The 26,835-nt window shown below is 41.5% G+C and overlaps 1 protein-coding gene across 1 annotated transcript in view; it reads right to left on the reverse strand.

Annotated features, from left to right (window-relative positions):
• MUC2 (mucin 2, oligomeric mucus/gel-forming) overlaps positions 1-26,835 on the reverse strand; it is a 56,789-nt gene that overhangs the window by 22,112 nt on the left and 7,842 nt on the right. Inside the window, exons 10-34 of the mRNA XM_063398212.1 lie at positions 26,611-26,721; positions 25,542-25,611; positions 25,053-25,190; positions 24,352-24,516; positions 23,688-23,782; positions 22,664-22,790; positions 21,764-22,019; positions 20,821-20,873; positions 20,440-20,549; positions 19,855-20,006; positions 19,276-19,414; positions 18,611-18,721; positions 18,137-18,316; positions 16,950-17,189; positions 15,549-15,705; positions 14,046-14,174; positions 12,106-12,256; positions 11,357-11,400; positions 10,580-10,783; positions 10,196-10,225; positions 9,404-9,838; positions 8,642-8,812; positions 7,763-8,122; positions 6,014-6,611; positions 854-1,029 (exon numbers count right to left, since the gene is read on the reverse strand). Of these exons, the coding sequence (XP_063254282.1) occupies positions 854-1,029; positions 6,014-6,611; positions 7,763-8,122; positions 8,642-8,812; positions 9,404-9,838; positions 10,196-10,225; positions 10,580-10,783; positions 11,357-11,400; positions 12,106-12,256; positions 14,046-14,174; positions 15,549-15,705; positions 16,950-17,189; positions 18,137-18,316; positions 18,611-18,721; positions 19,276-19,414; positions 19,855-20,006; positions 20,440-20,549; positions 20,821-20,873; positions 21,764-22,019; positions 22,664-22,790; positions 23,688-23,782; positions 24,352-24,516; positions 25,053-25,190; positions 25,542-25,611; positions 26,611-26,721 (4,402 nt within the window). The remainder of the gene's footprint in view (positions 1-853; positions 1,030-6,013; positions 6,612-7,762; positions 8,123-8,641; positions 8,813-9,403; positions 9,839-10,195; positions 10,226-10,579; positions 10,784-11,356; positions 11,401-12,105; positions 12,257-14,045; positions 14,175-15,548; positions 15,706-16,949; positions 17,190-18,136; positions 18,317-18,610; positions 18,722-19,275; positions 19,415-19,854; positions 20,007-20,439; positions 20,550-20,820; positions 20,874-21,763; positions 22,020-22,663; positions 22,791-23,687; positions 23,783-24,351; positions 24,517-25,052; positions 25,191-25,541; positions 25,612-26,610; positions 26,722-26,835) is intronic.

Raw genomic sequence — 26,835 nt, forward strand, 5'->3', positions numbered from 1 at the left:
CACTCACATAAGATGCACACATGAGGCAGAGCAGGACTAAGCAGAGACTCCTGCCACTCTCTCAGCTTCCTGGGCCATGCAAGCCACCACACCCTCCCACGGAGAAACCAACCACTGGAAAGGCACTCATCCACTGGGAAAGCAGGCACAGCACATACACTGCTGACAAAGCCTCAGCTGCCTCCCAGCAGCACAGATCGCTGGAGACAAGCACCAACAGGAACGCTGGGAGAATGCAGCTGCCTAGAGCTTGTGTCTGTCAGAGGGGGCAATCTGCACTCTAAATCCATTCCCCAAACTCTACCATCAAAAGCCACGGAAGCTTAATACAGCCCAAACAGCTGCTAAGTAACAGCAATAGCCACACAGACAAATCAGAAGAGAAAGGGAAGAAGGTCTGCACAGCTGTGCCCAAACAGAGCCACGGCCACAAACTTTAGCCTCACTCCAACTGCACATCTTGGGTCCAGTGTCTATATTCTGGACAGCTGAAGCACATGGCCCTATAAGCAGCAAAAGCAATATTCCCATCACTTCAGTAGCTGTCTAAACTGGGCACAAGCACAAAATACCTCCTTGGACCACTGTTGAGTCAGCATGGGCAAGGATCTCTGTATTCTTGCTCCTTTTAACAGCCAGCCCAAAGACCATTTTGGGCACAGGACTTTTCCTGGGATGCCCAGAAGTTACACCCATCCCTGATCCCATCCAGATCTACAAATGGAGGGGCTCAGGGAACTTCACTACTCCCACAGCAAGGCCAGAAATGACAACAGGGCCAGGGAATTATTTGTTGGTACTGTAGTCCGATGCAGAGGGCTTTCAGCAGGAATTATTTGATTTTGGAACATACGTTCAGGAGTTGGCACAATCGGTGGTCGAGTTGTTGTTGTCGTAGGTCCGGTGGTGGTGGTGGGAGTGGTGGTGGTGGTGGGAGTGGTGGTGGGAGGAGTGGTGGGAGTGGTGGTGGTGGTGGTGGGAGTGGTGGTGGGAGGAGTGGTGGGAGTGGTGGTGGTGGTGGTGGGAGTGGTGGTGGGAGGAGTGGTGGGAGTGGTGGTCGGAGTGGTGGTGGGAGTGGTGGTCGGAGGGGTGGTGGGAGTGGTGGTGGTGGTAGGAGTGGTGGTGGGAGTGGTGGTGGGAGTCTCCGGTGATGTGGAAGTGGTTGGCGATTCCGTTGTACGGGATGTTGTGCTTGGAGTTGTGCTTGTTGTGCCTGTTAGAAACAGCAGGGACAGAGACAACAGACAAAGGCACAAATGCATGAGTGGGACCCAATGTGAACTGAAGTTGTGCACAAGGCAGCTGCCCCATACCTAGAGGGGCAGCCTGTCCTTAGCACAACACAGATCCCTATCACCAGCCTCCCCTTTCTGGCCCCAGAATGCTATATTCTTGACTTCCATGCACAGAGATGGTCATGTCCCTCCTTTCCTTGGAAGAGACTGGGAATGGTTCTGGAAAATGCTTCTCACAAAATCAGAAAGTCCAAGTTAGGGATGAGGAGCAGTAATGCTTTGGATTTGGCTGGGGCATTCTATCTCTGCCTCAATACCTTAACACCTCACTAAATCCTGGGTCAAGAGCAGAGAGGGGAATGTGTGGTTGGAGAACGAAGCACACACAGGAATATATTCCTGCCTCATTGTCATAAGAGTTCTACTGATTCAATGCCAGCTCTCTGAAGGGTTTCCCAGAAGATTAGTGAATCTCATCAGCCAAAGACCACACTTCAGAGGAAGTGACAGTCTGCAGAGTTAAACTGTTCCCTAAAGTCTGTCACAAAAATCCTTGCTTCCTGCATCTATAAACATTGGCATCCACTAACACTGACATTGCAAAGGAGAAGACAGTGAAGGAAGTCTGCAAAATTTTTCCCAGAAAGCACCTGAAATTACAGTGCCACAAGAGTGATTCCCACTGCAATGTCACATCTTAAGTCCAGTGACTACATTATTGACAATCGAAGGACAATGTACAACAAGAATATAAGATTTCCCATCAATTTAGCATCTCTCTAAGCATGAAATACCTTCTTAGATGTTTGTTGAGTAATGGAAGCTAAGAGCTTCTCACAAGGACCCCTGAATTGTCATCACTTCTGAAACAGCAAGCCCAAGTTCCAGCTTTGGGCAAAGGACATTTCATGGGATGCACAGCAGTTACACCCATCCCCAATTCCATACTGAGGCACAAATGGAGGTGCTAACAGATCTTCATTACTCCCAAAGAAAGGGGACACAAGATCAGACAAGACAGAAGTACCTGGAGCTGGCAGGGTGGTTGTATATTCTGTTATGGGTGTGGATGTGCTTGAAGAAGTTGAGGAGGTTGTTGACGAGCCAGTAACAGTCGGTGTTGTGTTAGGGGTGCTGAAGCTGGTGGTGGTGCTGGGGGGCATTGTGGTGCTGGCAGTGCTGGAGAGAGTTCCAGGTCCTGTTGGTGGGGCAGTAGTAGGCATTTCTGGTGTGCTTGGTCTCTTTGTAGGTGGGGCTGTTAGAAACAGCAGGGACAGAGAAAACAGGCAAAGGCACAAAGCCATGAGTGGGACCCAACAGGAACTCAATGGAAGCTGCACATGAGGCAGCTGCCACAGAGCTAGAGAGGTCAGCCCACCCTTAGCACAGCAAAGGTTTCCAGAACTAGCCCTTCCTTTCTGTCCCCAGAAAGAAGACTCCTTGACATCCATGCACAGAGAGGGTCATGGCCCTCCTCTCCTGGTGAAGAGATTAGGGATGGTACTGGAATGTGCTTCTCCCAAAATCAGAGAGACCTACCAATAGGTAAGAGATGAGGAGGAGCAATGTTTTGGATCTAGCTGGAGCTTTCTATCTCTGCCTCATTACTTGAACACCTCACTAATTCATGGAATAGGGGATATGAGTGGAAGCTGGAGTCAGGGAAGAAAGCATGCCTAGGAATACGTTCCTGCCTGATTGGCATGTGGTTCCCCCATATTTCAATGTCAGCCAGATGCAGGGCTTCCCTGGGCACTAGTGGATCTCACCAGGTGAAGTGTCAGCCAAAGACCAAAAGTTCACAGCAATGGGCAGTGTCCAGAGTGAAACTGTTCCCTCAGAGGCTGGCAAGAGAATCCTGCCTTCTTACATGTCTAACAGCTGACAACCACTAACACTGAGAGGGCAGAGGAGAAGGAGAAAGGGCTGAGCCCAAACACAGCTTGAAATGCCACTGCTACAAGACCAAGTCCCACTGCAATTGCACTCCACGTGTCCAGCAACTACATTCTGGCCAGCTGAAGGACATGGTCCAACAGCTGCAAAAGCAATATAACCCATAGGTTCAGTGTCAGCCTAAGATGGGCAATAGCATGAAATACCTCCTTGGAGCACTGTTGAATCAGGATAGGCAAGGCCTTCCCCCAAGAACGCCTAAATCCTTGTTTCTTATGAAATAGCCAGCCCAAGGGCCAGATTTGGCCACAGATTTTCCTGGGATGCCCAGGAGTTACACCATCCCTGATCCCATCTACAGACACATATGGAGCTGTTCATGGACCTTCACTACTCCCATAGCAACGGCAGAAATGACAACAGAACCAGACAATTTTTTGTCAGTTCTGTTCCTGGGGGCAGAGGGGTTTTGGTGGGAACTATTGCTTTCGGAAACATACTTTCAGGAGTTGAGATGGTTGTTGTTGATCCAGGAACAGTGGTTGTTGTGCTTGGAGGGCTGGTGGTGGTGGTGCGAGTCTCTGGTGGTGAGGGAATGGTTGTCGATTTTGGTGTGCTCGGTGTGGATGGAGTTGTGCCTGTTAGAAACAGCAGGGACAGAGGAAACAGACAAAGGCACAAAGGCATCAGTGGGACTCAATGTTAACTGAAAAGGAGCTGCATATGAGGCAGCTGCCACAGAGCTAGAGAGGCCAGCCCACCTTAGCACAGCAAAAGTCCCAGCACCAGCCCTTCCTTTCTGGCCCCAGAAAAAAGACTGTGAAATCCATGCACAGACAGGGTCATGTCCCTCTTTGCCTAGTGAAGATACTGGGGATAGTGCTGGAAGGAGCTTCTCACCAAATCAGAGAAACCTACCAACAGGTAAGAGATGAGGAGGAGCAATACTTTTGATCTGGCTAGGACTTTCTATCTCTGCCTCATTACATAGAACCCCTGACTAAATCCTGTGGTTAGAGCTGAGACGGGAAGCTCTGGTGAGGCAAGGAAGCATGCCCAGGAATGAGAGCACTAACAGGATGGGACAGGAGGACATAGTCTCAAGTTGTGCCAGGGGAGGTTTAAGTTGGATATTAGGAGGAATTTCTCCAGAAAACAAATTATTAGACACTGCAATGGACCGCCCAAGGAGGTGGCAGAGCCACAGTGTTTCTTGGCCTTTAAGACAAAAGTGGAAGTGACAGTTAGTGCCATGATCTCATTGACATAGTGGTGTTGGACATGATGATCTCAGAGATCTTTTCCAACCTAACTGATTCTGTGAATATATTCCTGCCTGATTGTCATGTGATATCCCTGTCGTGCAATGAAGGCCCGATGAACGACTTCCCTGGGCACTAGTGAATCTCATCAAAGGCCACAGATCACAGCAAGAGGCAGTCTGCAGAGAGAAATTGTTCCCAAAAGCCTGGCTGGGGAATCCTTCCTTCCAACATCTGTTACAACATCTGTTAGCACTGACAGGACAAGGGAAAAGGCGAAAGGAAAAAAACTTGGCACAGCTGTGTCCAAACAGAGCCTGATATATGCCACTGCCACTAGACCAAGTCCCACTCCAATTGAACTCCACAGCTCCAGTGATGCCATTCTGGCCAACAGAAGGACGAGGTCCAAAAACAGCAAAAGCAATATTTCTCATCAGTTCAGCATCTTTCTAAGCTGGGCACCAGTGTGAAATGACTACTTGGAACCCTGTTGAGTCAGGGAAGCCAAGACCTTCTCCCCATGACCCCTGAATTCTCGCTTCTTATGAAACAACCAGCCCAAAACACCAGATTTGGAACCGGCCATTTCCTAGAATACCTGGGAATTATGCCCATCCCTGATTCCATACAGAGGCAAAAAGAGGTGCTTACAGACCTTCACTACTCTAACAGCAGGGGAACATGTAAGAGCACAAAATGTAGAAGTACCTGGAGTTGATAGGGTGGTGGTGTACGTTGGTGTGGGTGTGGATGTGCTTGGAGTAGTGGAAATGGGTGTTGATGGTCCAGTAACAGTTGTCGTGCTGGGGGTGCCCATGGTGGTGGTGGAGCTGGAGGGGATCGTGGTGCTGGCAGTGCTGGTGGGAGTCTCTGGTGTCGAGGGAGTGGTTGATGGTTCTGGTGTAGTGGATGCTGTGCTTGGTGTCTGCGTAGGTGGGGCTGTTAGAAACAGCAGGGACAGAGAAAACAGACAAAGGCACAAAGGCATCAGTGGGACCCAATGTGAACTCAACAGAAGCTGCACGTGAGGCAGCTGCCACAGAGCTAAAGAGATCAGTCCACCCCTTGCACAGCAAAGGTACCCAGCACCAGCCCTTCCCTTCTGGCCCCAGAAAGCAGAATCCCTGACATCCATGCACACACACAGGGTGACAGCCCTCCACGCCTTGTGAAGATACTGGGGATAGTGCTGGAAGGTGCGTCTCCCAAAATCAGACAGATCTACCAGTAGGGAAGAGAGGAGGAGGAGTAATGCTTTTCATCTACTGGGGGATTTCTATCTCTGCCTCATTACCTGAACACCTCACTAACTCATGGAGTAAGAGCTGAGATGGGAATCTGTGGTCAGGGAAGGATGTCTGCACAGTACCAAGAGGATCAATATCTCCACAGGACAGGAGGACATAGAGCCCTGTATCCTTGCTCCTTCTGAAACAACTAGCCCAAGGGAGGCCTTCGGGCAAAGGCCACTTCAGGAGATACACAGCAAACAGTCCAATCTCAGATCCCACACAGAGGCACAAATGGAGGGGCTCACACCTTCAATTTCCCACAGCAAGGAAACACACAAGAGCACAGATCAGAGAAGCACCTGGACTTGGTGTGGTGGTGGTATATGTTGGCGTGGGCATGGATGTGCTTGAAGTAGTTGAAATGGGTGTTGTTGAGACAGGAGGAGTAGTTGTCGTCTGTGAGGTGCTGCTGCTGCTGGTGGTGGTGCTGGGTGGCATCGTGGTGGTGGTGGTGGTGGTGGTGGTGGTGGGGGTAGGGGTGGTACTGCTGGAAGTCTCCCCTTCTGTTGGCGTTGGAGCGGTTGTTGATATTGGAGGGGTCACACTGCTCGTTGTGGATGAAGCTGTGGAAGCTGTGGTGCTCGTGGTGCTTGGAGATGGAAGACACTCTGGTTTGTTGGGCGTGCAGCAGACACTGATCTCGTAGTTGAGGCAGACTGGCATTGGTATTATCCCTCCTAGCTGCTGATCTTTATTGTTACAGATGAGCCCTACGTTAACATCACATTGCACCTTCTGCCCTAAATCTGCAATGGAAGTGTTAGGGAATTTCTCTGCTCGGCACGAAATATTCTCAACTTTTGCACACTCCCAGGAGGGGTTGTTCTTCCAGATGTTCTCAAAGGTTTCGTAGTCACCACTGTTCCTGTCAGAACCATCTGGGTAGGTCACATCAATCCAGTCCGTCCAGACGCACTCACAAGCTGGGAGGCACCAACAAAACGGACAATTAGAAACAGACAGGACAGAGACAACAATGCAGGGCACCAGCTCACGCACAGGTGGTGCTCTGCGCATCCCCTGCACTCAGCAGTGCCCATCAGGATGCTGCTGCACTCAGCCAACACTGGCCACAAGAAAGCTCAGCGGTGTGGCCAGGCCTCCCCTCCTTGGCCCCACAAACCGCTCCAGGCCCAAATCAGGACACGGGCACTGGTGAGTTATGTGTGTGCCCCCACAGCTGGCTCACATTGCTCTATATAGACTCTCGTGTGCAAAAAACACTCACATAAGATGCACACATGAGGCAGAGCAGGACTAAGCAGAGACTCCTGCCACTCTCTCAGCTTCCTGGGCCATGCAAGCCACCACACCCTCCCACGGAGAAACCAACCACTGGAAAGGCACTCATCCACTGGGAAAGCAGGCACAGCACATACACTGCTGACAAAGCCTCAGCTGCCTCCCAGCAGCACAGATCGCTGGAGACAAGCACCAACAGGAACGCTGGGAGAATGCAGCTGCCTAGAGCTTGTGTCTGTCAGAGGGGGCAATCTGCACTCTAAATCCATTCCCCAAACTCTACCATCAAAAGCCACGGAAGCTTAATACAGCCCAAACAGCTGCTAAGTAACAGCAATAGCCACACAGACAAATCAGAAGAGAAAGGGAAGAAGGTCTGCACAGCTGTGCCCAAACAGAGCCACGGCCACAAACTTTAGCCTCACTCCAACTGCACATCTTGGGTCCAGTGTCTATATTCTGGACAGCTGAAGCACATGGCCCTATAAGCAGCAAAAGCAATATTCCCATCACTTCAGTAGCTGTCTAAACTGGGCACAAGCACAAAATACCTCCTTGGACCACTGTTGAGTCAGCATGGGCAAGGATCTCTATATTCTTGCTCCTTTTAACAGCCAGCCCAAAGACCATTTTGGGCACAGGACTTTTCCTGGGATGCCCAGAAGTTACACCCATCCCTGATCCCATCCAGATCTACAAATAGAGGGGCTCAGGGAACTTCACTACTCCCACAGCAAGGCCAGAAATGACAACAGGGCCAGGGAATTATTTGTTGGTACTGTAGTCAGATGCAGAGGGCTTTCAGCAGGAATTATTTGATTTTGGAACATACATTCAGGAGTTGGCACAATCGGTGGTCGAGTTGTTGTCGTCGTAGGTCCGGTGGTGGTGGTAGGAGTGGTGGTGGTGGTGGTGGGAGTGGTGGTGGGAGGAGTGGTGGGAGTGGTGGTGGGAGTGGTGGTGGGAGTGGTGGTGGTGGTGGTGGTCGGAGTGGTGGTAGGAGTGGTGGTCGGAGTGGTGGTGGGAGTGGTGGTGGGAGTGGTGGTGGGAGTGGTGGTCGGAGTGGTGGTGGTGGTGGTAGGAGTGGTGGTAGGAGTGGTGGTGGGAGTGGTGGTGGGAGTCTCCGGTGATGTGGAAGTGGTTGGCGATTCCGTTGTACGGGATGTTGTGCTTGGAGTTGTGCTTGTTGTGCCTGTTAGAAACAGCAGGGACAGAGACAACAGACAAAGGCACAAATGCATGAGTGGGACCCAATGTGAACTGAACCGTTGAGGCAGCTCATCTATTCACAGTTCAACTGAACTGTGCATGAAGCAGCTGCCCGATACCTAAAAGGGTCAGCCCATCCTGAGCACAAAGGTCCCTAGCACCAGCCATTCCTTTCTGGCCTCAGAGTGAAGACTCCTTGACATACATTCACAGAAAGGGTGATGGCCCTCCCCTCCTAACTATGAGACAGGAGATATTGCTGGAAGGTGTTTCTCACCAAATCAGAGGCCTACCAGTACAGAAGCAATGAGACGGAATAATGCTTTTAATTTGGCTGGGGCTTTCTATCTCCACCTCATTTTCTGAACACCTCACAAAGTCCTGGAGTAACAGTAATTCCTCGTATCTGCAACCCCATGGAGACACACTAAAGGAGACACTAAGGCACCTTCATTTCTCCCACAGCAAAGGAACATATCAGAGAACAGTCCAGAGAAAGTACCTGGAGTAGGTAGGGTGGTGGTGTATGTTGGTGCTGGTGAGGATGTGCTTGAAGTAGTTGGGGTGGGTGTTGGTGATCCAACAATAACAGTGGCTGTTGTCGGGGTGCTGGTGGGAGTCTCTCGTGTTGAGGGAGTCGTCGATTTTGGTGTGCTTGGTGTGGGTGGAGGTGCTAGAAACAGCAGGGACAGAGAAAACAGACAAAGGCACAAATGCATGAGTGGGACCCAATGTGAACTGAACAGAGGCTGTGCATGAGGCAGCTGCCACATACCTAGAGAGGTCAGCCCACCCTTAGCACAGCAAAGGTCCCTAGCACCAGCCTCCTCTTTCTGACCCCAGAAAGAAGACTCCTTGACATCCCTGCAAAGAGATGGTCATGGGCCCTCCTTTCCTAGTGAAAAGATTAGGTATGGTGCTAGAAAGTACTTCTCACAAATTCAGAAAGACCATGTCAGCCTGGAGAAGGAAGCCTGCACAGCCCCACCCAGAAAATGCCTCCAGCAACAGGAGTTTGAACCATGGCCTACTCTTTTCTCACACAGCAGGTCCTTCTGGGAATATTGTCTCCAGCAGACACTTGAAAGTCAAACCTTCCTAAGGAAGACTTCCATGCAGATCAATGTTTTCTATGATTGTGACCTGCCTTTAGTAGCCAATAGCTCTATTTCTCCAAAGGCGAACTAAGATCACAGAGTATTTTTCTGTTAAATACCTGTAGATGTTGAAGTTACTGGAGTGGGGACTAATAGTGTATACTCACTTGTTGTGGAATGGACGGGCTTGGGCGTGGTGGTAATTTCTGTTGAAGTCCTGGTTGTAGTGGTGCTGGGTATTGTTGTCTTGGTGGTGGTTGAAGTTGGAGTTGGTGTAAATCCGGGCTCACAAGGAATTTCTTGCCACTCACAACAGTTTACTCTGATTTCATAATTATAGCAAAGCGGCCACATAGTTACATCTTGCTCATCATTTTTACAGATTAGCCCATATTTAACATCACACTCTACTTTCTGACCAAGTTCTTCTAAGGTTGCATCAGGTTGATCCTTAGCCCTGCATTCAATTTTTTCAGGAGCTGTACATATTTTGTATCCATGTTTTCTTATTTCATCATATGTTTCATAGTCACCACTACCTTCATCAGGTTTACTAACATCAAACCATTCAGTCCAATCACAGATTAGTCCAAAGCATGGAGCTGCAAAAAAGGACAGAAATTTCAGGCTTTACAGCGAACATCCTAAGATCCATTTTTTATTTTCTTCCACTAAGGACTAGAGGACTGCATTGCAATTTGTCATCTTACCAAACAAAAGAGTTGTAAAATTGGTTCGGTATTACCAGGTCTTTAAACTGAAAGCTTTGCATCAAAATAAAATCACCAAACGAAAGCCTTTAAAGGTCCTTCTTCTCTCTATACTAATGGCACTTTTGAAATTATAAAACAAAATTTTTGTTTAAAATATATTTTTCTGTATTGACTATCTTTAATTTACTCTTCCTTTAAATATTCCTTTGACATTTTTAACAACCTTGTTTTGTATTTATAACTTACTTGTAGTTTCTGGACGGCTTGTAGTGGAAACTGAAATAGAACAACAAGAGATTATCATTTCAAAAGAAATATAATAGTATTTTTTTTTCTGACACTTCTAACATTATTTCTACTATTGCATTAGGATATTGAAAAGCTAACATTTTTTTCAGAAATAGGAAGGCACACTGTACATATATACTTACAGTTTCTTTCATGAGAAATAAATCAACTCAAAATGCTAAAAGACTTTCTTAGTGTGGTGTGATAATACAGTCCATAAATATTGCTCTGTCTTTGTCAACTATAATCCCATATAATTGTACATTCTACATTTAACAGAAAATTTAATATATTTTCCTTAAAGAAAGCAATTTTTAGATCACATCTGTGTTCATTATTTACCGGTGGTGGTAGTGGTGGTGAGAGTACTGGAAGGGAAGGAGGTTGAAGTTGTTGTAGGTGAAGATGTTGGACAAGGATAGATTTCACCAGGAACTACGGAACCATTTTCTGCACAAATGTATGTTATACATATTTCGCCATCCTGTACTTGTGCCACAGTAGAACCCACTTCATAGCTTGTTCCATTGATGACACAAGGACACCCTGGAAGAAAGAGCTTTACTGTGCAATTTTTCTACTACCATGTAAGAGGCAGAGGAAAAACACTTAAGGACAAGAGAGCATTTACATGAGTCATGCCTGTTTTTCAGAGCTGTACCTAGAGCTTAGATCTACTATATTGTGCTCATTTATCTTTACATTTAAAGCAATATTAGAACATATTTAATCAAGTCCAGAATAAAATGCCTGGTGGTACAGACTTTGAAACCAGGTTATAAATGTGCTGAGAGAAATAATAATTGCAATTTACTATCTGACACTTTTCCATTAATAACTACATGTTCAGGAAGTGCGAACTTGTAGTGAAATCCATTAGTTTGGATATGGGATATGGGGAGAAAGACTGAAGGGGCATGACAAAAAGGTTGAACTAGAAGTACTAACAGCAAGGTTCAACAAAAGTGCTGCCACAATTTCTTTAGTAGCAACTTTCACTAGCACTGGAAAGAATTATTCTAGATCAATGCTAAGTTTTTTGTAGAGTCAGACAGAGCAGTTCTGTGCTTTTGTTTGTTTGTTTGTTTTTGTTTCCAGAAAAACCCAAATGTTATTTACCTGGTACTGGTTTACACTGTATGGATCCTGATGGGACACAGACACTAAAAGAAAATTTTTCAGAAATTAAAATGTTGCTGATGTTTTATGACACCTGTTAGCAAAGTCAAGAGCACAGAAGCAGATATTTGTCACTTGATCTTCATTCACACTACTAGATATTTTTCTGGGTATATTTTCCAGTATTGCCTACCATTTTTCTTTCAAATTAAGTCACCACTTTCAGTACAATTGCAAGTTGCAATACTGCAATAACAACTGTTTTGCAGAGTGAACTTACAGCTAGATCAGGTCATTCTCTGGTCACCATGTAGAACCAGAGGTGAAAGTGCTGTCATTCCTAACCCTCTAAGCAAACAGTTGGGACTCAATTATCTCTTTCAGGGCAAGAGTATTTCAGATCACAGTGATTTTGAAGTCACAGTTTTAAGTGAGAATGCAAGGCAGAGTAGCCCCTCTCCTTTCCAAAGAGTCATAAGAATTGAGAGGTTGTTTTAGAAATTCACCCATGTTTCATTATATAATTTATGACAGTTGACAGGTATAATTAGTGAATTTGCTAATATACTTATTATAATAATGCTACCATCCTGAAATCTGGATTATTATGGGTTTGGAAAATTATGAAATGCAAGAATATATCAGCTCATCAGCTGAAGCTGCATCTCTGTTTGAGGCCCAGTAAAGTAAATGAGGGACTCAGCATAAACAAATTATTTCCTGAATTACTGCAAGTAATTTTTATATACCATATTGTACAGTTTTCTTCTGTGGGTATTTCTTGCCCAGGGGGTACATGGGTTCCATCCTCCAGGTAACATCCACATTGATCTTCTGTCACACATTCCTTTGTCTCTTCATTATAAATAGGCCTGTCCTTAGGGCATCTGGGGTAGCAACCTATTGATGACAGGTAGAACAGAATACAGGATGAAGAAAAAGTACAAAAGGTTAATTCAGTGATATGTTACCTTCTGAAGCTAAATTATTCTCACTGAATCAAGCATAGTGAAAGAAACCTAAAACTTCCCATTCAAACCAAACTGTGGAGAATTAGTCTTTCCAAAAGACTTCAACAGTTCTCATTGGGGTGAGGAGGATTAAGAGGTTTTTTATGAAAACCAGTGAAGTTTCTTTTTCTTGGTTCAATGCCTTAGAGAAACCCCTAATTTATACTCATTTCTATGGGCAGCTAGTAATTTTCAGACAAAGAAACATCCCAATTTTTGTATAGATCACTATATCAATAATACTTTCTGAGGAATACAGAAGCGGATTTATTAACAAACAGATTTTTCTCTACATTTCTTGAAACATTAGACCTTGTTGATATGTTTTGAATACACCAGGTATATCTACCTCAAACAGATAATTTATCTGTGTTTTTCCTTACCTCGAGCAATGATCTGAACTTCACTGCAAGGGATTAACTGACTGTCAATTCTCATTCTATTTTTCATGTAAATACACTTACTAATATTATTCTGTTATTAGTGTATCTCCTTCCTCTACATAACCTCTTACTAAGTCCAATTATTAATGACACAAAATCCTCTTTATACTGTACTGGACTTCTAAATAACCTTTAAACTGAAGCACCATGTACTTAGAAGTCACTTTACACTGCCAGACTGTACTTACGATGTCCTAACAAAAATAGGTGTGCTCTATATTTCTTTTGAAATTAAACAACAAAAATAATTCAGAAAGATAATTGGATATATAGTAATCTGCCTTCTGACACTTCCCAAATCTTTCTAATAATATAAGACAATTTATTTTAAAACACAGAGGTTTGTTGGGTTTTCAAAAATATTTTGGTTGGGGATTTTTGTTGATTTTTTAAGTAGGGTTTTTTCATGGTATTTTGTTTTGTTTTGTTTCTCTTCAGTTTTGGTTTGTTTGATTTTTTCTTTTGATTTTTCTACTAGCAGTTCAAAGCAAAGTCAAGCTCAAGGCCTTTCTTGCCAATCCCTAAACTGGAGATAAGTGCTTCCAGTCCACACCAAAAAGACTTTATGGCTAGAAACACAGTTTTCTTCCTCCAGCTTTACCATGTGGTAAACCAGAAGATACTTGTAAAGTCTTTTACATTCTTGGATCATTGCAGTCCTTTAAATGTGAAATTCCTGTTCCATTATCAACCCCAAGGACTGCCACCTACTATCTCATCTACAAAGGAAACAGAATCTCAGTTAAGAATCCAAAATATAGCAGCATCAGTATGTCTGCTATGAAAGATGTTCTCTAGTGTAAATGTAGGAGAATGTTGCACACTAATCTAGTAAAGGCAAGATGATCTGGTATATAAAAAATGATAAGGTTAAAAACACCCAATTAACAGTGACTTGCTTCTTTGCCCTATCAAAGATTTTCCTGCTTTTGAAATACTTTCACACGGGATTCAAAATAACCATGATGCAATAATAATGCATGTTTCAGGTAGACACCTCGTTTTGTGGCTGACAGCAATGTAACTATCACCCATTGATGTTAATAACTAATAAATTACATTATAGGAAGTATTTATGTAAGACTGGAGGTGAACTCAACATAGTAGATTTAGGAACATCTCATCAAGTTGACTGACTAGTCTGTAAGTATTATATCTGACTAGTCTAGTAAGTATTAAAAGATATCAGAACAACGTTATACAAAACAAAATATAGAATGGCAAGGAATTTATTACCTTCCAGTAGTGGCACTGTAAAGTTGGTGCTGACATTATTGATCATCTTGCAGGTTGTGATACTACTGCCACAAGGCTCGTAGTGCCAGTCACACTCGTTGCGAGGGTTGTAGTAGTCACAGAATATCGCTGATAAGAAAAGAGAGAAGCTGATTAAAAACAAGGTTGCCAGAATGCAGTTCTGAGCAGGCCTTTAAAGGTACAACATACATCAATCTACAAGTTAAGCTAGCCAAATTTCTCTTGAGGTACAAGACCTGGACTTTCTGTTACTCTGCTTAAACTTAGGATACATCAAAACACTCATGCCTGAGAATTAAATTTTAAATATTCAAGCCACTGGGTAAAAATTCTTCAAATCACAAAGAAAAAATATTTTTTAAAAATTATTTTAGTTTAAAGGTATATTTCTGAGAGTATTTTTCTTTTGAACTACTAGCAAACTCCTAAAACTTTTTCCATTTTACACAAAATAGCTCTATCTTGCTGAAAGTCCAAAAGGACTGAAAGTCCAAGAGGAAGCATATAAGCCATTATGAATACAACTTAAATTCAGCTTAGATGACTAGAGACAGAGGAAGGAGCTTTTATTAACTTATATATCAGGGCTGAATGAAACTTAGAATTTTTTGTTTCACTGCTTCTTACACTTAAAAGCTCCAATAAGTCCAAATTCTGAATCTGAATGAATTTTTTAAATTAAAAAACTTATATATTTCTGCTACTTAGAATCTCAAAATTTTGATTTGAGCATTTTTTGGGTAATATTAATTTAAATACTATTTTACATTAATTGATGGTGTGCTGGTATGAGTACTAGCACCACTAATGGACACTGCTTAATATACATAAAACTGATCAGGTTTGGTGCTAAATGATGGTAGTTCTGTATACTTTTTGCTAAAATCAAATACTGAGTAATCTGAAGAAAGAGAAGAGAGAGAAGAGAAGAGAAGAGAAGAGAAGAGAAGAGAAGAGAAGAGAAGAGAAGAGAAGAGAAGAGAAGAGAAGAGAAGAGAAGAGAAGAGAAGAGAAGAGAAGAGAAAGAGAAGAGAAGAGAAGAGAAGAGAAGAGAAGAGAAGAGAAGAGAAGAGAAGAGAAGAGAAGAGAAGAGAAGAGAAGAGAAGAGAAGAGAAGAGAAGAGAAGAGAAGAGAAGAGAAGAGAAGAGAAGAGAAGAGAAGAGAAGAGAAGAGAAGAGAAGAGAAGAGAAGAGAAGAGAAGAGAAGAGAAGAGAAGAGAAGAGAAGAGAAGAGAAGAGAGAAGAGAAGAGAAGAGAAGAGAAGAGAAGAGAAGAGAAGAGAAGAGAAGAGAAGAGAAGAGAGCCAGGCTGAACAAAAGGCAGCTGAAATACACAAATTTACTAGCCCTGTTTGTTCCCTAATATGCTGAGAAAGATGTCACCAAGTAGCCACCATGACCTTGCAGTGACAGTCCTGATGATTTATTTGACTGGCTTTCTGACAGCAGCTAGAAAGATACAGTTGTGTTTATCTGTTACTCACGGCAGATGTCAGGAGTTCTCCAGAAGACACAGGCCTCAGCCTTGATGCACTCTTGGGCGTATGCTGCAACTGCAGAGCAGAAGCACTCGCAGTCTCCACCGGTGTCACAAGAGCAGGCATCATGAACACAAGCTTCATAGAAAGGAACTGGGTTCACCTGTCAGGGAAAGAAACAATGCCCCAGTTCATCTCCAAATTCATTTTCAAATGAATACATTGGAGAACTCTTGATATATGAGAATTGAGCTGTGAAGGAATGAGACTGTGTCTAAGAGTTACCAAATCACAGACATTTACAGGCTTGAAGCTGCTCAATATATTTTAGAGAATAATAGACTTAAAATAATATAGCTCCTTCATAAGTTGCTATGACTGAAGAAACAGGGTCCTTGGCAGTGCTCACATTTTCTAATAGAGTTCCATTTTTAGTGCTCCCAAAACCACATTAACTTGATGCCAGTGAAGCCTTATCTTCCAGCAAGCTTTGCCAACCAAATGGTGAACAATGTCAGAAAGGCTGCATTCACAGCAAATATGAAGCATATAATTTTGTGCCTGTCAGTTCCTGGAATTTATCCAATGTCACATCAAAAAAAGCTGGGAATTTTTTTTTGTTTGTTTGTTTGAGACTGCAAGAGGAGAAACTTAGACTGGATTTTTTCTGCTGAAGTAAAATGTAGAAACATATAGTAAATTAGTGTGTGTGGAAATATATAATTAATTAAATTAATAATTGTTTGTGACTTTTCCACTGTGAGTTAAGAACAAACTGTTGTTCATATTACCATACCTCAGCAAAGAGATGAGAAAAAAAGGAGTGATCTTTGGGCACTGTACTCTGGAAGGTGTGGGCTGTCACAGTGTTTGCTGTGGCAATTTGGAGGCACACTACCAGCAGCTATCAGTCTAAACTATGTGACGTCAGGGGTGTCTAAGAAAATCCTTTTGTGGATTGAATACTACAAGAAGTAATAGCCTCTTCAACAGCCACCTTTCATGTTTAGTATGAATTTCCATCAGGAGATGGGTCTGATGATTGTAAGGTCCTTCAGCACTTGTAATACAGAATGTCTCTCAACAAGAGATGGTACAACTGCAGCAAACACAGACCTGTTCAGGATACATTTCTGAAGCTAACTTGCAGAACAGTAGCAGTGCAACTGTGATAATCAATATGGGTTTGTACAGCTGGGGCTGCCACCACCTCTGATACAGTCCCATTGCCACAGATACTACTTTGACTAAGGCCAAGTGAAATGTGCTGACACCTGTAGCTGTACTGAAGACTCAGTTGAAGAGCACTCTATTTAACGATCTCTTCATTCATTTCTGATGATCTTTTTGGTTCAGCATTATCAGAAATGCACTGTGCTGTCCCATCACCTACTGTCTTCTACAAACCTTGGAGTGACAAATTTTGAAGACTTCGCTCTGGATGATGCTGCATTCTTTCTCTGCCCAGGACTTCCGGTGTGGTTTCAGATCACAGGGCTTGATCTCTTGTAAGACATCTGGGCACATGGGAGATTGTTTCCAGGAATTTCCAAAAATCAGAGGATTAGTCTCCTGCAGTCCACTCCTTGTTGTAAAGTCATTGTTTGCCTTGTCATCAAAGTTGCCACACAGACCACACACTTTGCCCTGGAAAAGAAATTTGAGTTTTTAAATATATCATGGAAGTGAGAAACAGGCTCTGGTAAAGTAATAGCAAAACACTGACATGAAAAACGACAAATGACTGTCTGTGTAAAGGATGACTTTCATCTTTACTGTCAAATCATTTGTACAGAAAATACATCTTTATTTGTCTGTCCTTAGCAAATTATTCAGCTGCCATGTCTACTGTCCTTGAAATCAATATATCTAGAGTATTTCTATATCTCTGTCTCCATATCCAACTTAAAACATTAAAAGGTGCCCAAGCCTCTTACAGCTGAGAATTATTTATCCTCCATTCTTCTCAATTTATCCTAACTCATCTATTAATATAAGCCTGAGATAATTAATTTCTGCTCAAAGCTGTTTCTGTTAACAGTTTCTAAGACAATGAGCACCTTTTCTTAATTCATGGAAAAGAAATGACAGGCACCCATTTTTCTTGAAATAAAATGTATCAATCTGCTCTCAATGGTGAATTTTTGGTGGTGTTATTTTAGGCCCACCAGTCCCCTCAAGAAAAGGTATGTCACATGCTGAATTTCAGGAACCAGAACCATGGCCGTACATTGCATAGGGAGTTTGGTTTTAACACAGGGCTGAGATTGCATGTAGGATTCCAAGCACATGTGCAGTCAGTCCACATCCCCTAAATTATTCTGAATGATTGGCTGTCAACACTCACAAAGTCAAGAATATTGCCTGAAATGGTTATCTCTATTGGAATGGCATCATATGCATTCTGTGCAATGCATTGTGACAGACTGTAAGAAACCCCAGAAGCACTTCTGCAAGCTGTGATGCTAATAATGCAAGCTAATCATCAGTGCACAGAGGATATAGGAATCAGACATGGAGTCAGAAGAAAAGAACACTTATTATTCCTTGTCTATTCACAATACCACTTCAGAAAAAGACAGACAGGCACTAACTTTGTAAGCAGGGCTCAGCTTGATGAAAACAGTGGTCTGCTTGTCCCAGATCAGCATCACACCATTGCTAGCCTCAATAACCAGGTACAGGCCGACTGTCCTGTTCCAATACTGCACATCATCACCAACATCTCGCTGAATTTCTTTGGACCCCTTGTTCTCCAATTTCAGTTCGGTTTTCTGAAAGATAAAAGAGAAGTATTGTAGCACCAAGTTCTATGATGAGTTAAAATATTAGACGCTTGTAACAATGGAACTCATTCTGAAACCAATAACTCAAACTCTGGGATGAGTTCCAAGATGGCAGGGAGTGGGGTAGCACTTGTGTTTGAGAGAGTTTTCAATACCTGAGAACCTACACCTTTACAGAATAATTTGATAGGGCCTCTAATGCTTGTTACAGGTGCTTTTAGAGGCATGACTTTGGAGCACTACATTTTTGGTAACACCTGGTTACTGACTATCATCACTCACCCCTAGGAACATTTTGATGGCCTTTGAGCAGGTGACTCCTGTAGTTCCACAAGGGACGTTCTCCGTGATGATACTGAATGAGCCGCTGGAATTTTTGTCACCACAGAAGTCCTATTGAAAAAGAAAAAAAAGAATATGAGAAAATCAGGTTGACTATTTCATTGTAGTTCAATCTCATAATAATTGCAATAATTTAAATCTTCACAATATATAAATAGTTACTGTTCCTTCAAATGTGAGATCCTACACACACTTTTTTTACAGATGCACAGCCATATATGCATGCTTCTATGCATACATATGAACAGTAAACATAGTCTAAGCCCGGGAAAAAGAGTGGGACAATAAAACAAAGTGAGGAATATATCTTTAAATATAAGTTTCAAGTTTCTAAGCTTTAAATTTGGATATATTTCACAAATGATAGTTAGCTCTCACTGTAACACAGTTCTGTTACATGTAATTTATTATATCTGTATCTGGAAAAAAAAAAAAAAAGCCACATTCACACAGCTTGCCTGCACTGAAAACACACAATTTATCCTGGCAGAATGTGTGAAAGCTTGGGAACAATGATGGCAGGCAATAAGAAATGTCAAAACCAAAGAGGAAAGTAGATTTTCACAGCAATCAAATTCCTTTTCAGCCTTCTTGATGAGCATTACCTGAGTAGCCACATATTCACAGCTCCCATCAAAGTCATAGAATTTCCCATCAAAGGTGTTATAATGGCCACTTCCATAGATCATACAAGTCCCATAGCACACATCATCAGTGCATTTCCAAACCCCTTTCTGGCAGGTGCTAGAAGAGAACAGAGAAGTTGAATTTTCAGATCTTACCAAGAGTGTGCCGTTTGAGAAACTGCAGAACAAACCAAGCCGCTGCCTGATATAATGTGATAGTATGCAAAATATCTAAGCTTCAACTTCAGTTGTTTAGCCTGTTTTTAAGCCTATAACATGATTTTTACTGTATTGAGCTACAATCTTTACATCTGAAAGCATTTATTTTTAAAAAATGAGTGAGTTTTCCCAAAAAGAGATGCCTACTGAAAACAGAGGTAACTACTACCCCCATACTTTCAGCAGAACCTGTATTTTTCTGAGATAGCAATAAGTATGCTTGAAAATTAAGGATGACACTTCCAGCTTTTGCAGCTACTGTAGTACATACGCCTAGACATGACTATGAATACACTGCATAGTATATATTCTAGAAGAGAGAATTCACTTCAAACCCACCAGGTGTTGCAGTCCACTTTTATCTTGTCTCCAGAAGAATATAACTCATTGTTATGAATGCATGGGCAATCTTTTTGTTCAACACAGCCCCCTCTGCCATCATCAAATAGACCTTCAGGACACACACAGCCGGAGACACACTCTGTCTGGAACTAAGGAATGTAAAGAGAAATGGTTACCTAATGACAAAGCACTGCATCTTAATTCCACTTCTTCACAAGCACTCTTTAAAAACTGCATTTACAACCACACAGTCTAATATTGATTAGTTTTATAATGTTCTTTTTTTCTAGGTTTCTAATGTTTTTCTTTTCTTTTTTGATTGTCTAAGAACCCAAATTCTTTTTCACTTGGAAATTACAACTCTACTGAAGACACAGTAAAAAAGAAAGAGGAGAGGGAAACCGTAAGTGGAATCATCGTGAAAATGGCAACAGGTTCATATCATGGGGGGAAAAAAAGGGTAGATTAAACCAAAGAGAATAAACTGTTAGTTACAACTGTATTTGCTGTGTAGCAAGCACCATGTCATGTAAAGAATATAGAATAAAGAAAGCAAGACAAAAAGAAAAGTTGAATACATACATGATCAGTTTGAGGAGTATGACAGCTAAGTTGCAGAGGTGTTTGTGAAGTCCACTTCGAGGATGCATTGCAGTCAAAGTATGTCTTGTTAGAAGAACATTCTTTTTCACCTGAAAGGTACATTGTTGGTTTAGATGAATCAAGAAAAGGCAAAGGAAATGTGAGTGAAAGGTGGTAGTTTCTGAGACAGAAATCTCAGTCTATCCTTATGAAAAAAATAGGTTCAGTGAAGAGAGAACAAAGTGAAAATGTGTTATTGTTTAACATAAAGAGAAAAAACTACACAAAACAAGTAAATGGAAAATTCAAAAGGGAAGTAGGTTTGAATTGGGAGGTTGGTTACAGATTTTATTCTTGTTTAGTTTATAGAATGTCACTTACTTCTCATTCTTATTTTCACTGAAGTGCACTGGATCTTTGCATTTCGGCAGACACTGGAAAAGTGAAGTAAGTGGAAATTAAAAAAAAAAAAGAAAGCAAGCTCGATAGCTTCAATTTAAGTCTAAGGATTTGTTTATATAAATTTGAGACTATTTATTAAAGATGTCCTGTATAATTTCTACTGAAATTTCAAGGTCAGTTCTATTGAATCACACTCATTAATTTTTTTGTTGGAGAAAAAGTGTAGCAAGATTGTAGACATAATGCACAGAAAGGTTATGTTTTAAGGAATGACAGCTACTCTACTAATCTTTAATACTATGTTTTATGACAACTCAGGAATTAGATAATAATGACAAAGATAATAATGGTAATTTAAATCAAAGCCTCCATTTGGATACACAGTGTATTTTCATGCCCATTCAGTTTATACACTGCAAATTTGTTGACCTATATGCTTCTTCTGCTTGATGAGATAATGCATTTCACAGTTTGCACTGATGACTCAGGCAGCAAACCATTGCCAGAGATCATAGCAAAATAGAACAGAACCAAGAATGTTGTTTTCAAATGCCTATGCTACAGTAAATACATATCAAGGGGACCTTCCTCCAGTGGAAAACACAAGCAGTTTGTGTCTGCTAGAAAAGCAAACAACACATCCTTTATGTTCCTTTGATCCCTCTGATTCACAAAGCCTCATTAACACTGCATCTTCTGAATAACATTTATCTGTGAAGGCCACTACTCACACCTCCAAAGCAAGCTGCACTTCTCAATTATTGATAAATTGCATTGCAACAGGATAATGCTTTGCTCAGCATGATGTTGTGAAATGCATTACAAATACTCATTAAAGTACCAAAAAACCTAAGCACCTCACACCTGATAAGCAATTTTTAAAGGGCTTTCCCCACAAACAAGAAGCCAAAATAAAACATACCAGCGTTCTCCATCTTTTGTGAAATATTGCCCAGGTTCCAGGTATGATCCCTTGTAATAACAGGGGCACTGCGAGATGGGCACACAGTTATCCTGGTTATCCAAGTATGTATTGGGTGGGCAGCCACAGCCATCCACGGGAGCAAAGTCTTGCAAGCAATACTTTTCCCCATCAGCAAAGGAACGGCAGGTTTGCTGGCACATTGTAAGATTGTAAAGGAAGACTTGATTTCCTGGGCAAGAAGACGCTTCACTGCCTGGATGGGAAAAAACAAACTGATAAATAAGGGATGCAGGATGGACAACTGAGCCTTGACATTTTCATTTTGGTTTCTTTGGCTGTGCCAAATATAGTGATAAAAACATTCACTTGGATCTTATCAAAGTACAAAAATATCAGAAGTCACAAGAAACACTAACCTAACTTTACCAGCTGAAGACTTATTTTTAACTGCTACTAATCATTTCTGCTTTCATACCCCTATTTGTTTCACATACTGATAATCAGATAGAGAGCACAATACAATAAACTCCTAGTCTCAAGCATACTGAACTGTTGATGAAAAGCAAGCATGATCAGAAACAAAGACATTGATAAATAAAAGCATGGTAAAAGCCCTGATGGCAGGGATTCCATTAGTAAATGGAATAATATTAGTTAGACTGGAGACAGAAAGTTAAAAATATTGCTCTACTTTTAAGTATAAAAATTTCAAATGACATCTGAAGAATATAACATGAATTAGTAAACATTATCAGCATTGTCTCTTTTAGGTCAATTAGACATTTCTAAGATATTCCAAGTCCCTAACAGTGAGATCACTGACAACTAAATTCAGAGAGAGTGTGATTATTTGTCACAGTTAATTATTTCCGTAGAGATTACTGTTCCACTACTTACTGCAGACAGTCTTTCTCCAGCCTCCCAGTATGATCCCTTTGAAAGCACAGGCTCTTGAGTAAGAGGACAGGGCAGCACACAAACATTCTTCATTGTCTTCACAGAGGCAAGTGTCATATTTACATTTCTGAAAAAAAAAGAACAAAAGGGTCAACAAGTCCCCATGAAATCAATGGGCAATTGCAACTTGATTGTTACAAATTGTACTATCTGCTTTTCCTGATGTTGTTTTATTAATTCCCATGACCAGAGAACAATGGAAGGAATGGACAAAGACCAGAGAGTTGAAGTGCTGCTTTATTTTGTACACAATGAAAACATTTGGATGCTTACTCTAACCTAAGCCAAGCCTCTTGAACCTTTAAAAAGTAGACATCCTCCTAAGAACATCTTTTTCAAAGGACATTGATACCATTCGTTCTCAGTTACTAATTAGAAATGCAGAGATCCATAAAAACTATAATAATAAAGGCAAAATATTAACCAGGTCTATAAAGACCTTTACAACATTTGAGCTCATACTGACTTCCAAGCATAAGCTGTGATTTTGGAATTTCTTTTCCTCAGATAAGCCTCACTTACTGCTCAACCGAGATGAACACAGGGGAAAAGAATTCATGGAGATTCTGGCATGAAAATTACTTGGTGTTACATTCTAACCAATATATGGTTGGAATTTCCCCCCAACTTTATAGAAATTAATGTTTAAGGGTAGGCTTGAACTGTCCACATCTGCAACTCTTGAATATTTTTTTCAGAACAAATATCCAAGCCAATAAAAATGTACACGAAACACAAAACATAAGAAAGCAAAAGAAAAAAATGTACATTTATATTCAGCAGCAGCCCATAAGGATCTCATCATATGAGATACTTTGGGTGCTGTGCTGCTTGAATCAGCATCTCCTACGGACAAGCTACTCACTGATGTTTCACATGTTCAAACAATGATAAATGTCAGCAGTTAACCATCTGAAATAATGGTTAGAAATGAAAGAAATGAAAGAGTGCAAAATTACAATACCTTATAGTATTCTGAAGGGTCAACAGCTAGGTGACATCTTGCAAAAGGACCCTTTGGGTTTCTCAGCAAAGAACACCAATGCTCAGCGTAATTTGCTGCAAAAAAAAGAAAATAGAGAAATTCATCACATTTCCTTATCTTCCTTGTGCCATGTCTAGTTATGCTGACACACAATTGCAGTGCAGCAATACAAATCAGAGAACTGTGTGTATTTTGGGGAGGGGAGAAACTACATGCAATCACCATACACATATTTCTAGTCCTCCATTCAGAGACATGCAATCTTAAAATCAAAAATTGCACCGTACTTTTCAACTTGTACACATGGCATTGTGACAGCTCTTTCCATTTGGGGAACCATAAAGCTAAGTTAAACATAAGGATAGCTAATATTAGGAGATACAAGCTGTCTTTGCAGGTAATACAAATTAATGACTGTTTTTCCCATTCCTCCACCTAAGGATTCTTGTACAATCACCCCTTAAATTTTCACTTCAGTTTGATGCAGTATGTATATGTACTTACAGCTATTAATAATTAATTTTGCAGTCCTGTAAAAAATCTTCAATGCCCCACTACAACTCTTACACACCTGCTGCAGTAACACTCAGCAGCCACTGCTCATCCTGGCAGAAGCCAACATCTGACTTATCAATGTGCTTACCGCTTTCAATGCTGAGACTGCAGGGGTCTTCCAGCTTTTCTGCCTGGTCTGTGCAGGTGGACTGAGCTTTCCACGTGTTAGCAAAGGCAGATCCCGTAGCCTCAATCAGCCCACTGGTTGTTCTAAAGTCATCTCCTTCCATTCCGTTGAAGTTTCCACAAAGACCTATTTGAGAACAAGGTAAAAATTTCACATAAGCATTACTTATACTGAAAGGTCAAAGGAAAGGGACAGCTGATCTCAAACATTAGAAACAGCTGATTATTCCACATCAATTTAATGCATACTATAAATTCTGAAGTTTTGGAAGCCATATTTTAAATTTTCAACATCTTGAAGAATAGTAATCATGAAGGTATCTGTGCTTCTAGAGATTACAACCCTAGCCCATATTTTTTATGCTTTCTGATGATATTGAAACCACAAAATACACTAAAACCCTGGTTTTGTGGATAGTTAAAAATTAAACTGAATACAAAAGTAAGGAATATTCTAAGAAACACCTGTGTACTGGCACCAGAGTGATGGGTCATGTCAATATCAAAAAATAAAAATACATTTCTAGTGTGCTTGAGCTTATTTTCCTTCCATTTTCTCCCCTTGAATCAACAAGTAGCATGAGTTATCGCTCATATAAAAAATACATGACTATTCATCTGTGAAACAGCATGGCTTTGCTTCCCATTAGCATAGACACTTGCCTTGAAGTTTTCCTTTAAGTGACTGATCCACAGTCACAAACAGCTGCATGACGTGAAACATCTGGACCTGCATCTGAAGCCCAAAAGAAGTTTGAACAACAATGTAGTTGGAAGATGGCTTGAATACTGAGAAGCTGGCTGAAAAACAAAACATAAACTGTTGTAGTAAACAGACACACACAGGCTGCAAAAGAAACACTTATTAGCTTCTCATGTACCACCCAGCATGAAATCTCTGAGATCAGGATCAAATTAATATTTTCTTTCCTTTAAAAATCACCAGCCAATGGGATATGATGCTGGTCCTCACAAACTTAACAAGTTGATTACATACAAAGACTGGTGTCTGGGATCAGAACCAAATGGGCATGCCCACACCATACAGCCAGGTTTGGAAAGTGCTAAATACCTCTCTTCCACTTTTGCCTCTATAAAAATACATGAGAAGTCAGGTGTGTGACACTTGACATGCAAGGCTGTGTCCCTTACCTGACACATGAGGCACATTCACTGTCATCTCATTCAGGAGCACGCTGCCGTCTGATCTGAGAACCACCACCTGTGTAACAGCAAATGGAATCAGTGAGGTTCCAGGGACTGAGGAAAACTAACTAATACAAAGAAAACTAACAGGAAGGACATTTTACACGTTTAGGCTCTGTCTAGAACTCCAAATTTTTGAAAGGAAAAATCTGTCTGAAAATTGAATTGGCAGCAGCCCTATAGGGTACCTGTAAGATTTTGTCTTGCTATTCAGTGTTTCTCCTACCTCTGCCTACAAGAATTCATAGCAACAATGCAATTCAAAACTCATTTATATTGGGCACTTTGGTTTCAGTAAGTGGAAGAAAATATTAGGTCTTCAAGATCTGTCACAAGTTCCATTCCTTATTAAAGGATGTGCTACAGCTTCTGTGTGATGGTTAATATGATTCTGACATGGGAAGAAAGCATTATATTAAACTTCCTCAAAAAAGCTACTCTATACATACAGAAACATAAAATTATTGGGTTTTGATTTGGTTTTCTTATGTTCTAGTCATGCTGGCAAGGACATGGAAGTCCATAAATATGTGAGGAAAATCATGTGTATATGTATGTAAATTATGTACAGAGATAGCCTATATATTCTCATAAACACAGAGAATACTAAAGTGAATATTTGAGAAGGCTGGATTGTATCACCATTCAAAGACAGGATTTATTCTGAAAAAGACTCAATTACATCTATAAAATTATATCTGAATCAAGGAAAAATCTATGAGAGGGAGAAGAATGCTACTCTTGCTTCCAGACACCTGGAATCCTGTGAGAATAGTCATATTGCACAGAGCAGAGGAAATAAGAGGGGGAAATGTCAGTTGTTTTGAATCTCATCTATTCTTCAGTTTAGGTCCATTTTGAATTCTTGAGGCAGAAACCTGAGCTGTTTGTCAGCCTATCTAAGGTTCCTTATCTATCCACAATAATGACTCCAGAAGAAAAAAGTATTCACCCACATTAAGGGAAATATGCTAATTTTCAGCATATCTAGCAGAACCCACAGAACAGTACTTACATTCTTTTTGTTATCCACCAATAGCACAACAGCCTTCAAGCAGGTCTGTTTGTCTGTGGAGCCACAGGGAGCCAGCTGTGCCAGGAGAGCATAACTCTCATTTGCAGTACCCTACAATCACAGGGAAAGAAATGTCCATTAGTCAAATTAAAAATCTCATGAGATTATTTCCCCAACAAAGACTAAATTCATCAGTTGCAATAACTTTCCTAGCTCAAAAAGATT

This window comes from Prinia subflava, chromosome 5, assembly GCF_021018805.1.
Source record: "Prinia subflava isolate CZ2003 ecotype Zambia chromosome 5, Cam_Psub_1.2, whole genome shotgun sequence".
Lineage (NCBI taxonomy): Eukaryota > Metazoa > Chordata > Aves > Passeriformes > Cisticolidae > Prinia > Prinia subflava.